The sequence below is a fragment of the Antechinus flavipes genome, chromosome 2, assembly GCF_016432865.1.
Source record: "Antechinus flavipes isolate AdamAnt ecotype Samford, QLD, Australia chromosome 2, AdamAnt_v2, whole genome shotgun sequence".
Taxonomy (NCBI): Eukaryota; Metazoa; Chordata; class Mammalia; order Dasyuromorphia; family Dasyuridae; genus Antechinus; species Antechinus flavipes.
Window position 1 is genome coordinate 524,109,195 of NC_067399.1, and position 13,610 is coordinate 524,122,804.

Consider the following 13,610-nt stretch of genomic DNA (forward strand, 5'->3'; position numbering starts at 1 on the left):
ATTACTCATCTGTCTTTCTTTGAATCAAATTAAGAGCAAACTGTACAATACAATAAAAAATGAAGCTTGAATTTACTAGCATATCTAAACTGGAACATTTACAAATTGACCATAGCAGAATTCAACCTTCTAACATTCCAAACACAAGCTCTCAAAAGGAATAAGATGCTGTCTTTGTGCCCGAGGCATCAGGTAAGGAGTTTGATGTATTTATGATGTTAGAAATAGATGTTTCCAGGAGCCAAAGTAGTTTTGGGTGAAAAGTAAGAAAGTTTGGTATTGCTTTCGTTTGACAAGATTGACTTCACAGGAATTCATGTTCTCAGGAAACACAAAGTGAGGAATAAGCAAGCTCTCTCAATTAGCTAGTTACAGTGTTTTCAGAGTATTGTAACAGCTTAAAAGTATCTCCACTTATCTGAAAGTAGTTTCTATTTCACATTCAAGGAAAATGACTTACTGGGATATTTTGATTAAATCACTTTTTAGCATGACTCAATCAGTGTTCTATTGTTTAGGAATTTATACAACTTGATAATTAGTAATAAATAATGATACTAAACATTTCTCTAGAGCACATCTCATTTTAGCCTTACAACAACCCTGGAAGGTAGGTCTATTAATATTCCCATTTTACAGATGTATAAACGGAGGCAAATATGTTAACATAACTTTCCCAGGGTCATACATCCAGTTAGTATCTAAGGCCAATTTGAACTTGGGTTTTCCTGACTTCAGGTCAATTCTCTAAGCACTTCCTCATCTGGATGCAGACACAAGCAGAAGACACAAAGACAAGTATGAAAAATAATGAGAATCTTAAAGATTTAAAGTTGGAACAAGTTCAACAAATCCTCATTAAAGATGAGAAAACTGAGATGTAGAAAAGTGAGGTCATTCGCCAGCTCAAGGTTACAAAGGTTGCGTTGTTCAGTCCTGTCCGACTCTTTATGGTCCCATTTGGGAATTTCTTGGCAGAGATACTAGAGTAGTTTGTTGTTTCCTTCTCCAGGTCATTTTATAGATGAGGAAACTGAGGGAAATAGAGTTAAATGACTTGCCCAGGTTCTCACAGCTTGTAAATAAGGCTAGATTTGAACTTGGGAAGATGAATCTTCCTGGCTCCAGACCCAGCACTGTGCCACCTAGATTGTAAGGGGAAAACTCAGTCCTTGAACCTCCAATTTAAGACTCTTTTTTACTATATCAAAAGGCCTCCCCGCTTCATATGATCTTCATATGGTCATAAAGTTGACCATAATTAAAGCAAGGAGAGCCAGTTGGATGTGTTACATCATCCCACAAGACTGCCAATTTGTGCTGCTTTAAAATTTTTATATCCCAGTGTCTAATGCAATACCTTATATAGAAAATTGAAGGCTTGAGAGAAATCAGAGAAAAAAGAAAGCTGCTTCTTTCTAACACTCCTGCCTTAGAAGGATCCTGCAAAGCAATTCTGCTGATACTGGTTAGTTCATTATATTGTTGTTTCTTTGTTTGCTTCAGTGATCCAATTCTTTCTGACCCCATTTGGCTTTTCTTGCCAAAGATACTGGAGTTGTTTGCATTTCCCTTTCTAAAACCAGTTAACAATATCGATGCACTTTAGAGCTTGTCAAGTGTTTTGCGCCAAACAACCCTGGGAGGTAGATGTTATAAGCCCTGTCTTTTTCACTTTGCAGAAGAGGGAACTGAAGGTCTGGGAGGAGTTGGGATTTGTCCCCATCAGCCCACTTGAATCTTATGACTGTTTTTGCAAAGTGTAGGGGGGGCTCTCATGAGACCTTATTGTCATAAAGATTGGAACAGACCTCTGGGTTCATTTTTCATTAAAATGGCTTTGATTTATAGTAAAGAAGGGAGGTAAAATAATTTCCCTGCTACTAGTTTTTTTTTTTCCCTCTGCACTTAGCATTATGCTAGGCACATAAAAAGTGCTTAATAAATAATTATTGAGTGATTGATTGATATTAATGAATATAGTTGCTTAATATTTAGGTAAGAATTAGACTTTAGGTTTCCTGACTCTCACCTCAGGGATACTTTTCATTGCATCATTTGAACTGGGACTCAAATGATACAGATGAAAAAAGGGAGAGAAAGCCTATTCTGGGCTGCGAGTGTGTTATGAGACATTGCTCATCGCATACTTGTGGCTTTGTTATCAGTCAACAAACTTTTTTCTTCTTTTAGTTCTTACTGTATGTTAGGTAATTTTCTAAGAGTTTGAGAAGGAAAAAAAAAAAAGGCGGGGTAATCCTCCTGCCTTCAAGGAGTTTGCATTCTAATGGGGAAAACTATATAAATAACTAAAACTACTTAAGATACACACAGAGCAGATAAAGCTAATTTGGAAGAAGGTACTACTACTATCTGGGACTGAGGTGGGGTGAGGAAGGGGAAAGGAATGGCTGCTACAAATGGGAATTTAAGAGGAGCCTTGAACAAATCTAGGGAAACTAGATTCCCTCCCTAAAATACTAGTGAGCCAAGGATTTCTTACTGCCAGGAGGATAAGATGGAGGGTGCAGAGACAATCATCAAAGCCCTGGAACAGCTTTTATTCTCAGCAGCCTTGGTGCTGTTACTGAAGCCACAGTTACTTTTATGTAACAATAGCAAACTCTCTCTAGGAGGATGATTATACTTTTTGGGAATAATCTCAAATTATTTCTACAACTTCCCCAACCTCCACCCTCCAAAATGTGTGTGTATATATACATATATGCATATACACATATGCACATATAGATGTACAGGGCTTGCCAAAAGTTTGCAATGCTTAGCTTTAATAATTTTTGGGACATCCTCTCTACCTTTTTATTTCTCTTTTCTCCTTAAGACATATTATTCTATTAAAAAATCAGATTAAGCTAGGAAGAATTTTTTTTTGGGGGGGTGACATTTTTTCCCCAGTCATATTCTGTTAATTTATTCAGACATTCTGACATTTGAGATGATTTTGCCCACTTAATAGTATTTTATTTTTTCCAATTACATGTAAAGATAATTTTCAACATTCACTTTTATAAGACTGTTCCAATTTTTTTCTCCCTACCTCGCTATGACTGTGAGCAATCTGATATAGGTTATACATGTACAATCATATGAATCATATTTCCCTATTAGTCATGTTGTGAAAGTAGAATCAAAACAAAAGGGGAAAACCATGTAAAAGAAAAAACAACCAAAAAAGTGAAAATAGTATGCTTCGATCTGCATGCAGACTGCATATTTCCTTCTCTGGATGTGAATGGCATTTTCCATCAAGAGAAAGACTTTCTTTACAGACACATGTACATTCTTATCTAGGATCTTACTAGTAGGAAAAAGCTAACTACTATGAAAAAAAAAAAAAAAAACAACCAACCAAATGAACACTCAATTCTTTTCCCCTGTATGTCAGTATGTTTCTCTAGGCATAGACACTTTCCCTATGTTATAGTGCACTGTACTCAAAAATAGTTGAGTCTGTCCTGCTTCTTCCTCTGCTATCCACTAAATACCTTGGCCAAATCACATAATTTCTCAATACTTTGTTCTCTCCTTTTCTGGAGAATGCCTTTTCTCAAACTGCAAACCAATAATGATGATAATAATAATAATAATAATTACACAATCTGTCCTAAAAGGGTAGAATAAAGATCAAATGAAATAATCTAAGTTGCTTTGTAAACTGGAAAGTGCTTTATACTTGTGACTGTTAGGGACATAGGTCTACAGCTGGAAAGAGTCTTAGAGGCGGAGTCCAACTCCAACCTTTATTAATGAAGAAACTGAGGGCCCAGAAAGTTAAGTACTTGGCCAAGGACACACAGCTAGTGTGAGAGGCAGAGTGTGAAGGTAGAACCTCTGTCTAAAGCCAGTGTTTTTTCCTGCTTTATGAGATCCTAAATGGGATGTTCTTTTATAGATTCCTCCTTCCATCTATTCAAACTATGAAGGCATTTTTGCATTTCTTAACATGTACTCTGAAAGGGAATTTCCACATATTTAAGAAACTTATCTGGCCCACTGCCTTTGTTGTATTTTTTTTTTTTAAGCTTTTCAAACAAATCTGGCAACCTTACCTTTCTTCTGATATGCAAATAACAGCTGAAGTCTGATAAATACAGTTAATTATTATCTCACAGGAGAGATGTTTCGTGTGTGCGTGTGTGTGTGTGTGTGTGTGTGTGTGTGTGTGTTTTATTTTAATAGTCACTCACCAGCATATGCTGCTTGGAGCATAAAGAATTAAGTGTCCTGATTCTCCCTTTCACCTCCACCGAAAATGTTTACATTCTAACATTACTGTTTAGATTCTAAAATAAAAAGGCCTGATGCACTAACCAAGGCAGAAATTCTGTATGTAGTGAAAGCAAGGATATATGCCAACCATCATTTATTTTTCCCAGAATATTTTCCTTTTCTCTTCCTAATGACATTCATTTAAAATTCAAATTAACTCTTTAATTTCTGCCAATTCTCAAAATTCTGTGCACTCTTAATTCCTTTGAATTAAAGGATTAAAAGGAAACCACCACTAATGAGATGAATATCAATGACACATATGTATATATATTTATAAAATAAACAATTTTGGGGAGAATGGCCTCCTGATGGATCCCCCTTCTAGGAACCATCTTTAAAAACAAACATGAGCACAAATGCCCAGAATCTTAAATAAATGGTTCCATACAAAGACATGCTTGGTATTCACTTAATCTCAATATCTTACCCTTTCTTTCCTTCTTCCATCTCAGAATAGGGTGGCTTTTGTTCTAACTAAATGTCCTTTATTTATATCTTTGATCTTTTCCTTTCCCTTTATCCCTTCTTTAAGAACTTTACCCATCAATCGTTTCCTTTCTTGTTCATTTTTAATATCTTCCTCCTTGCTGGGTGTTTTCCTTATGCTTATAACTCTAATCAAATGTCCCCTACTTTAAAACTTTGCAATGGAGAGTCTACCTCAACTACTCTACTGAAATTGCTCTCCACAAAATTACGAGTGAGTTTAAATATTTAAATATTTAAAAGCAAAATGTTTCTTCAAATTTTTAAGAATATTTAACACATTTTTTCTTCCCTTGGCTACTAGAATACTACTCTCTCATAATTTCCATTCCTACTCATCTATATGAAGAGTGGCAGAGAAGGGGAATGAAAGTATGGTGAGTATTTAGGTAAAAATCAATCCAAAAAGAAACAGAAATTATATTACTGTTTTGTAATTATACAATATAAGCCAGAGATATCAAACATAGAGAACCAAATTAAAACATAATTGAGAAGTATCTAACAAATAAATAAAAATACAATAGAACATAGATAATGTCAATATGTGATTTTCTAAGTCAATCATCAATGGCAGGGATCCTTATGTTTGGTTTAGTGACCCCTAAATCCCTTTCTATCTGAGTTTGACACTACTTCTACAGGTCATCTGAATAGAAGAAGGAAATGCAAGAGAGGGTTGTGATGTATAGCCTAAGCTTCTCATGGAATTATACACACACACACACACACACACACACACACACAGACATATATGTACACATAAATATATAGACATTCATACATGTACATATACATACATATTATACACACACACACACACACACACACACACATATATATATATATAGTAGAGCAATCTTTCATTTTAGGAGTAGATGATGAAGGAGCTTAAATGATCTAGTCATAAATTGCCAAAAGCTGAATTACTAATAATTTCTTAACTTGCCTTCATGATAATTTCATCCTTTAAATGGTGAAAGAAATGACATGGGAAACTGAAATTTTGGGCCTAATTCAGAGCAACTTGGTAAAAAGTGATTGATGAATCAATCAATTAACAAGCATTTATTAAGTACTGACTTTGTGCCAGGTACTCTGTGTCAAGTGCTGAAGGAGATGTGATACGAACTTTGGGGGGATATTGTTGGATTTGTTCTATCCCAATTATCTCTGACACTCATTCTGATTTTTAGTTATCTCAGTATACTTGAATATTAACAAACATGTGATGTAGACATGTTTCCAAAGACTAATAGAAAGAACCTGGAGAAAGTCTCCTGTATAAATTCCTTGGAGTAAACAATCATCAATCTTAAAAGGGAGATACTGACACAATAGCATAACTGAATAAGACATGGGTCATCTCACTTAACAACATTTTCTTGGGAATTGGAGGAAGTGTCTTCCTGACAGGAAGGAAAATACCAGTTTTGAGACATGCAATATTCTTTTCCTATTCCTTTGTGGATTCCCAGTCTTCATGGAGCTGTTTTTCTAAACCTCCTCCAATGCTAGATACCACTAATGTTACAGCTGTTTAAAAAAACAGGCACCAGTTATGCCCCCAGTTTTTGTCAGGGGGAGGGTTGGGGTGGGCAAGCTGGATTATCTTCCTAGGGCAGAGCAGACTAGGTACATTTTTAGTATGGCAGGAAGGAGCTTGAAGCAGGCAGAGCATGTGTCTCTTTTCTTTTTTTTATACTTCAGTCTGTATTCAGACACAATCAAGTTCTTTCTGTGGCATAGATAGGATTTTTCATCATAAGTTCTTCAGAGTAGTTGTGAATCACTGTAATGCTGAGAATAGCAAAGTCCTTCATAGCTGATCATACACTGCTATTATTCTGTACACAGTACAATTTACTTTGCTTGAATTCATGGAGGATTTTTCTGAGGGCATCCTGCTCATCATTTCCCATAGAACAATAATATTCCATCATAATCCCATGCCACAATTTATTCAGCTATTCCATAATTAATGGCATCCTCTCAGTTTTCAATTTTTTGCCCTGAGAACTGCTATAGATATTTTGTATATTATAAGTCCTTTTCTTTTTCTAAAAGACATCTTTTGGGATTCATGACTTGTAGTAGAATGTTTCTTTTAAACATACCTTGTCTCATCCACTCACAGTGTTCCCACATAGAAAGTTATAGGGAAGATGAGAATGAGACTGTGTCAGAACTTGTTTATCGAATAATAGAGTCTAGGACAGTCAGTGGCCTTACAAGGCAATGGAGTGGATCAGTCTGACTTGGTTATAGGCATAGGGAAGGAGAAAGAGAGGTGCTGACAAGAAGGATCCCTGGCTCCCAGAAGCAGGTTAGTAAATCAGAACCTTTAGCATGGGAATTCTCTCAACCACTCTTACACACTTTTATAAGATGTCCATTGCCCATATTCAAATCGCAAAACATGAACTAAAGTACAAAAATTGAACAACTTGGTTTCTAGTTCTGGGCCATTATCAGAACAATGACTTCACTTCAATTCCTCTTAAGTGAGCAAAATGTAAGATGATCTTTCTGGTCCCTTCCACTTCTGGCATTCTACTTTAGAGAAGGCCTGTCTTTTCCATTAGGATTTGGTATCTTTAGTCAGGAATTAATCTGTTATTTACTGATCATTTTGTAATCATAGATCTCATGATTTAAAAAAAAAACTCAAGGGTTTTTTTTAATATGAAAACTATGAATGTTATTAAATATACAAGTGAAATGTTATAAAAATATCTAATGTCCTACTTTCCAGTTCTATAAGATCATTGATAAACTAACCCAAGATTAATGAATTTTACATATAAAAGGATTTCATTGGGCTTGTTTCCTGGATAAACCAGATATTTTAAATGAGGAAAAATAGAATTCCTACTTCTTATTTAAGCTTTACTATTCTTTTTAGGGGGCATTTTTTAGATTTCCCATGAATAAATTCCAAAAAGGATTTTTTCCTGGCTGTAATATAAATGTACACTTGGCCAGAATAATCTTTTTATTTACATATTTGGTTACAATAATAATTGCTCACATTTATATAACACTTCATGGTCTGAAAAATGTTAGTCAATCTGCTTAAAAAATAAAAAAAATTCCTCAATAGTTCCCTTCTATCAACAAATTGTCCACCACCTATTCTCTAGCTTCATTTTACTTTTTTTTTTTGCTCCAACCAAACTGAACAAACCTTTGCTTCCTGAATAGCCCTACCATACTCTCTATTCCCTATGCATGGAATCTTCCCTTTCCTCTCTTAGCTCATTTAATTTCTGTCCATTTAAGTAGTTCAACTCAAAAGTTAATTCCTCCAAAAAGCTTATTTTTAAAATCATTCCAGTCAGTAATAACTTTACCCTTTGCTTTCACATAGCATTTTATTTTTGACTCTCTAGCACACTTATCTTGTTACATCATAGAGCTAAGTTGGGATAAATTTTAGCTTCAGGAATATTAGATTGATGGTGATGATGGTTGGAGTGGACCTGGAAGATAGTAGTTTGTCTGAAAGAATTTGGTGGGATAAATGATTTAGGTGGGGTAAGTGATTTAGGTGGTTTTCAAGTTCAATATGAATCAAAAATGTTAATAAGGGATGGTAAAAGGCAATGAAATCTTAGACTACAATAAGAGAGAAAGAGAGAGAGAGAGAGAGAGAGAGAAGAGAGAGAGAGAGAGAGAGAGAGAGAGAGAGAGAGAGAGAGAGAGAGAGAGAACATGCTGGAATAAGGAAGCTATGGTCTGGCTGTCTTCTACTCAGTTTTAGGCACCTATATTTAGGAGGGATGTTGATTTTTTTTTATTATAGCTTTTTATTGACAGAACATATGCCAGGGTAATTTTTACAACATTGCCCTTGCATTCATTTCTGTTCCAACTTTTTCCTTCCCTCGCTCCAGCCCCTCCCCTAGATGGCAAGCGGTTCTATACATGTTAAATATGTTGCAGTATATCCTAAATACTATCTGTATGCAGATCCGTACAGTTCTCTTGTTGCACAGGAAGAATTGGATTCAGAAGGTAAAAATAACCTGGGAAGAAAAACAAAAATACAAGTAGTCCACATTCATTTCCCAGTGTTCCTTATTTGGGTATAGCTGATTCTGTCCATCATTGATCAATTGGAACTGAATTGGATCTTCTCTTTGTCGAAGATAAAGGATGTTGATTTTTAAAAATTCAATTTTATTTTTTCAATTAATGAAAATCTGTCTTCTGTCCTCCTCTATCTGACTTTCTCCCCCCCCCCAAAGAAAGAAAAATTTCCAGTTATCTTTACCAAGAAAACTCCAAATGGGTAAGAAATAGACATGACTGCAATAGCTACACAAGTATTAGAGATGTTTACCCCCAATGAGTAAGCTCCTTGAAGGCAGGAATTACCTCACTTTCTAATCTTTGCATGCCCAGTAGCTAAAACACTTTCCTGACATATAGTAAACTCTTAATAAATGTTTGTTAATAGATTGACTATAAAGAGCTCTTCACTTTTTGATGAAAACAAAAAGTGCAAAGGTCCAGAGTATCTTGTACAAACGAATACAGTCTTTTTGTATCTTTTTTTTTTTTTGTATCCCCAGAACTTAGCATAGTACCTGGCATGCAGTCAGCACTTAAGTGATGATTGTTGACTGACTGATCCATGATTTAGTCCACATTGTGAACTCTGTATGATCTGAGTGAACTCTGTAAAAATCTTGTAAAATCACAAAAACCATATCTCCTTTAATCTGCAAAAACCCAGACTCTAAATAGTTTCACATCCTCTCAAGAGGGAAATAAGCAATACCATTCAAGGGCAAATCAAACTCCTATTGATCTTTTGGAAAGTCACAGGAAAGATTTCACATTCAATTAAAAAATCCTGGTCTGATCATCTCAGGCTGCTCCAGTACCTTCTCCCTCCCCCTGCTTTTTACTCATTTCTTTGCAGAATATCCAAAGCAGGACTATCCTTGTCCCTTAGTATAGCTGCTAGGACCCTGCCCGCTGAGAAGGCATTATCTTCTCAATGCCAGCCTTCATTTCCCTAATAGGACTTTGCCACTAAGGAAGTCAGTCTCTTAGCAAAACTGGCTTCCTAACCAACAGTAAACTCCATTTTTGCCATTTACAACTCTTCAGGTTCGTGAATTCTTTCACAAAGAACCTGCACCTCTGACCAAAAGAAGATTTCCACAATTCTCTGCACTGCCACTAATCTCATCTATACTGCTCCCACTGATGCAACTCCTCCTCCTCTCTTCTTATTCGAGTCTTCCAGCATAATATAATTTTATTCTACATAAGGCAAAATGTGATGTGTCATAAGAAAGAGGAAAAATTGCATGGGATCAGAGGGGAATCTGTTCATGAAGGAGGCAGTATTTGAAATGGGTTTTCAAGAATGGTGAACATTTTGACAAGGGAAGTTTCTAGGTATGAAGAAAAAAGAACACAAGTTTTCTGAAAAGACATAATAAGAGCAAGCTAACTAACTCAAATATTTGAATGATTCTCCCATGGAAGAGGGACTGGACTGGTACAGCAACAAGGCTATGGAATGGGTAAAGAGGAAAATTTAACAACCAGAGCTATCCAAAACATGGAATAAACTACGTTGGCAGGCAGTGAGTCCCCCCTACTTTTGGATATAGATTGTACTATAGCAGAGCCTCTTAGATTCCTTCCAACTTTGATATATTATCAAAGTCCTATGTGTAGGAGGTTGTTAGGTGATGGTGGTCTAGTCTTAATGGAGTAAGTTTACAGGTTCCTAGATTTATAACTTGAAGCATCCTTGATGTCATCTACCTTAATCCCCTTGTTTTATAGATGAAGAAACTGATAAATATAACTTGCCCAAAGTACACAGTAGAGATAGGGACCATAAGTATGTGTGTCTATACATGCATAGACACATGTTTACATACATATACCTAAAGACCCCTACACATACATATACATATACACACATATAAAGACATCTATACACACACACACACATACACACAAACTATGAGAAGAGGTAGTAAGAAATAAGATTGGAAAGATAAATTAGAGCCATAGTGTAAAGGACCTTGAAGTCAGGGCTAAATTCTTGATACTTAAGGCATTAGGGTGCTCCTGTGCTTTTTTGAGTAAAGGAGATCAGTCTGTAGATAATGTTTTTCCGGAATCATCTTTGTGCAAGTCACAAAAGTGACTTGAAAAGTTGGTCGAAAAGAACATCTTTTTAAAGCCTTCCTGAATCAAAAACTCCTTGCCAAAAGAGAAAGTGGTCATAGGAAGCTGACTTATCCAAGAGTCTTTTTAAAATAGTCACCTAATTGGCTCAGTCATAGATGACCCATCTTGAAATCTGTGATGAATAGTATTTGCATATATTTACAGGATTCTATTCTCTTACTTTATCATCTAACAAAACTGCAATTTTATTATTCTGAAACATTTGTTTCAGTCATAATTCAGCCAACTTTACATTTCAGAAACTGGTAAATTTTTTTCCACCTTTGCCCCATAAAAATAAAACAATCCCAAAGTGAGTTCTCCATCCTCTATTTTCTTTTTGAAATCAAAAGCAAAGGAAAAAGCCGGAAGGGAGAAAGGAAAAAAAGTATCAGAAGCCCAACTACTGCTAAAATATGTAAGACTATATACAAAGATTACAAAGATAATCGTGGGGTTGCCATTCTTCAAGGAAAAGAACAATCATAACTTTAATCTCTGAAGTTAAGGGATGAGTTGTAGCAATTTTTCCTTAGCTATGGATGCTCTGGGGGTTGGAATCAGCTACTGAGGAAGACCATAGTACTGACCCATAATCAGAAGAATTGGGGGAGAGGGCTCCAAAAGAATTTAGGAACTCAAGGTTCTCAGCTCAAAACATTAACGTACTAGCTTGGCATGGTCAGTGGCTGTATGTCTAGGAACAAAGGGCCATGACCACACTGGTATTTGAGAGGTGGGTTTCTATTTCTGGCCACTGGGTCCCCGTTGAAACTCTCTCTCAATTCCCTGATCTTGTTACTGACATTTTTGTATTCCCCAGCAGTATTTACGAGTCTACCGGTATATAAAATTTTCCACATAAGTCCCTTCGGGAGGGCTATTTTAACCACAACAGTCACAAGCCAAATATGACTTTCATAAACATTTTGTAGGTCACAGAAAAGAATGTAAATCACAGAAGCAGCCTCAGGCGGGCATTCATTCCTGCCTTTCGATGACCCCTAGGGTGAGCAAATGATGTCTCTCTCAGCAGGTCTCCTATTGGGGCAGAGTTCGGAAATGAGAATGGTACCCAAGGGAACTCCTTTGGGAAAGGGGGGAGGGTCAAAAGGAGTGTAACCTGTTTTCAAAGCATCAACAGGCTTCGTTCCGTCCAGGACAATCCCCTGGAGGGACACAGTCGTCTCTTCCCTCAAAATCTCCTGCCAAGGACAAGAAGCTACAAGCGCTCAATCCCTTCCCTACGCTCCCAGATTGCCCTCTCTCCCTATCAAAGGGCACGAGCCTTTCCTGTTTACCCAGCTGAGTTCTCCACCCAGGGGAAAAAAAACAACACCCTGCTCTCAGAGCAGGCAGGAGGTCCAGGGTAATCCATACAGCAGGAGCTTCAGCGATTACCTCCTTTCCAACCCCAGCCCCTGATCCCTAGACCCTCCCCCCAGCATCCCCATCCCCCTCCAGCCCTAGCACCCGGAGCCTTTTGCACGCACGCCCATCCTGGGCCCCGGCTCCGCGCACTCACGCTCCACATCGTGCAGCTTGGCCCGCTCCTCCTCCAGTTTGCTCTTAAGGCTCTCGGCCTCGCTCTTCAGAGATGCCAGGGTCTCGTTCTCGTGCAGCCCCTCGGCTGCCATCTTTCCGGGTCGCGGGGCCAGCGGGGGGTTGAGAGAAGAGAGAAGAGAGGTGAGGAGGAGGAGAACAGGAGTGGGAGGAGAGAGGGCGGGGGCTGATGCTGATGCTGTGGCTATTGCAGCTCCAGCTGCTGTCTCCCTGAGCGACTGGCCTCTACTTCCTCCCTCCCTCCTCCCTTTCCCGTCACTGTGACGCTGCCGGTGGATGGGGAGCCGCTTTTCCTCCAGGCTGCCCCGGAGTCCCTGGGGAGACGGCCCCTCCCCAGACTCGGGTTGCTTAGCGAAGTGGAGGAGGCTGGGAACGGCCGGGTTGCCCCCGAAGGTACTGGGGAGATGACCTTCGACTCAGGTCCTCTCTTCCAGCCACGCCCCGGGCGTGGTACCCAGGGAGGAAGGACCACTTTGGGTCCCTGATTTCTCTCTGCCTAGAAGGTGGGTTGGCTGGACGAAGGGCTATCGCAGACATAGTTGATGAGAAATGTCTTGATACAAACGGAGTATCATAAAAGGTTCAGTAGTTGTCTTAACGTTGAGTAGGAAATAAAATTCACTAGATGGGTCACTGAGGCCATTGATATTGGGGACCCGCACTTATCTTGTTTCTCTTCTCCTCCCCACCTCCCTCCCCATACACACTTGGCTGAGTGGACAGTGAGGAGATGAGAGTAATCAGTTTGTGCTAACGGAAAGACCTGGGGTCTTTTAATGTATAATCTGTCAACAGCTCAAGAAACAAGAATTTGGGAACAGCTAGGTAGTGCAGTGATTAGAGCACCAGCCCTGAAGTCAGAAGGACCTGAGTTCAAATATGGTCTCAGACACTTAACGAGTCCTGGCTGTGTGATCCTTGGCAAGTCACTTAACCCCAATTGCCTCAGCAAAAACCAAACAAATACATAAAACAAAAAAGAGCAAAAAAACCCCAAGAATTTATCAAACGTGTACTATGTGTCAGGTCTTGTGCTAGGTGCTGGAGGTACAAAGGAAAAGCCA

The 13,610-nt window shown here is 38.2% G+C and overlaps 1 protein-coding gene across 1 annotated transcript in view; it reads right to left on the bottom strand.

The window, feature by feature from the left end:
* The window catches only part of GNB5 (G protein subunit beta 5), a 50,195-nt gene extending 37,271 nt beyond the window's left edge, over positions 1-12,924 (bottom strand). Inside the window, exon 1 of the mRNA XM_051980668.1 lies at positions 12,509-12,924. Within this exon, the coding sequence (XP_051836628.1) occupies positions 12,509-12,620 (112 nt within the window). The 5' untranslated portion in view covers positions 12,621-12,924. The remainder of the gene's footprint in view (positions 1-12,508) is intronic.
* Between the last annotated feature and the right edge of the window lie 686 nt (positions 12,925-13,610).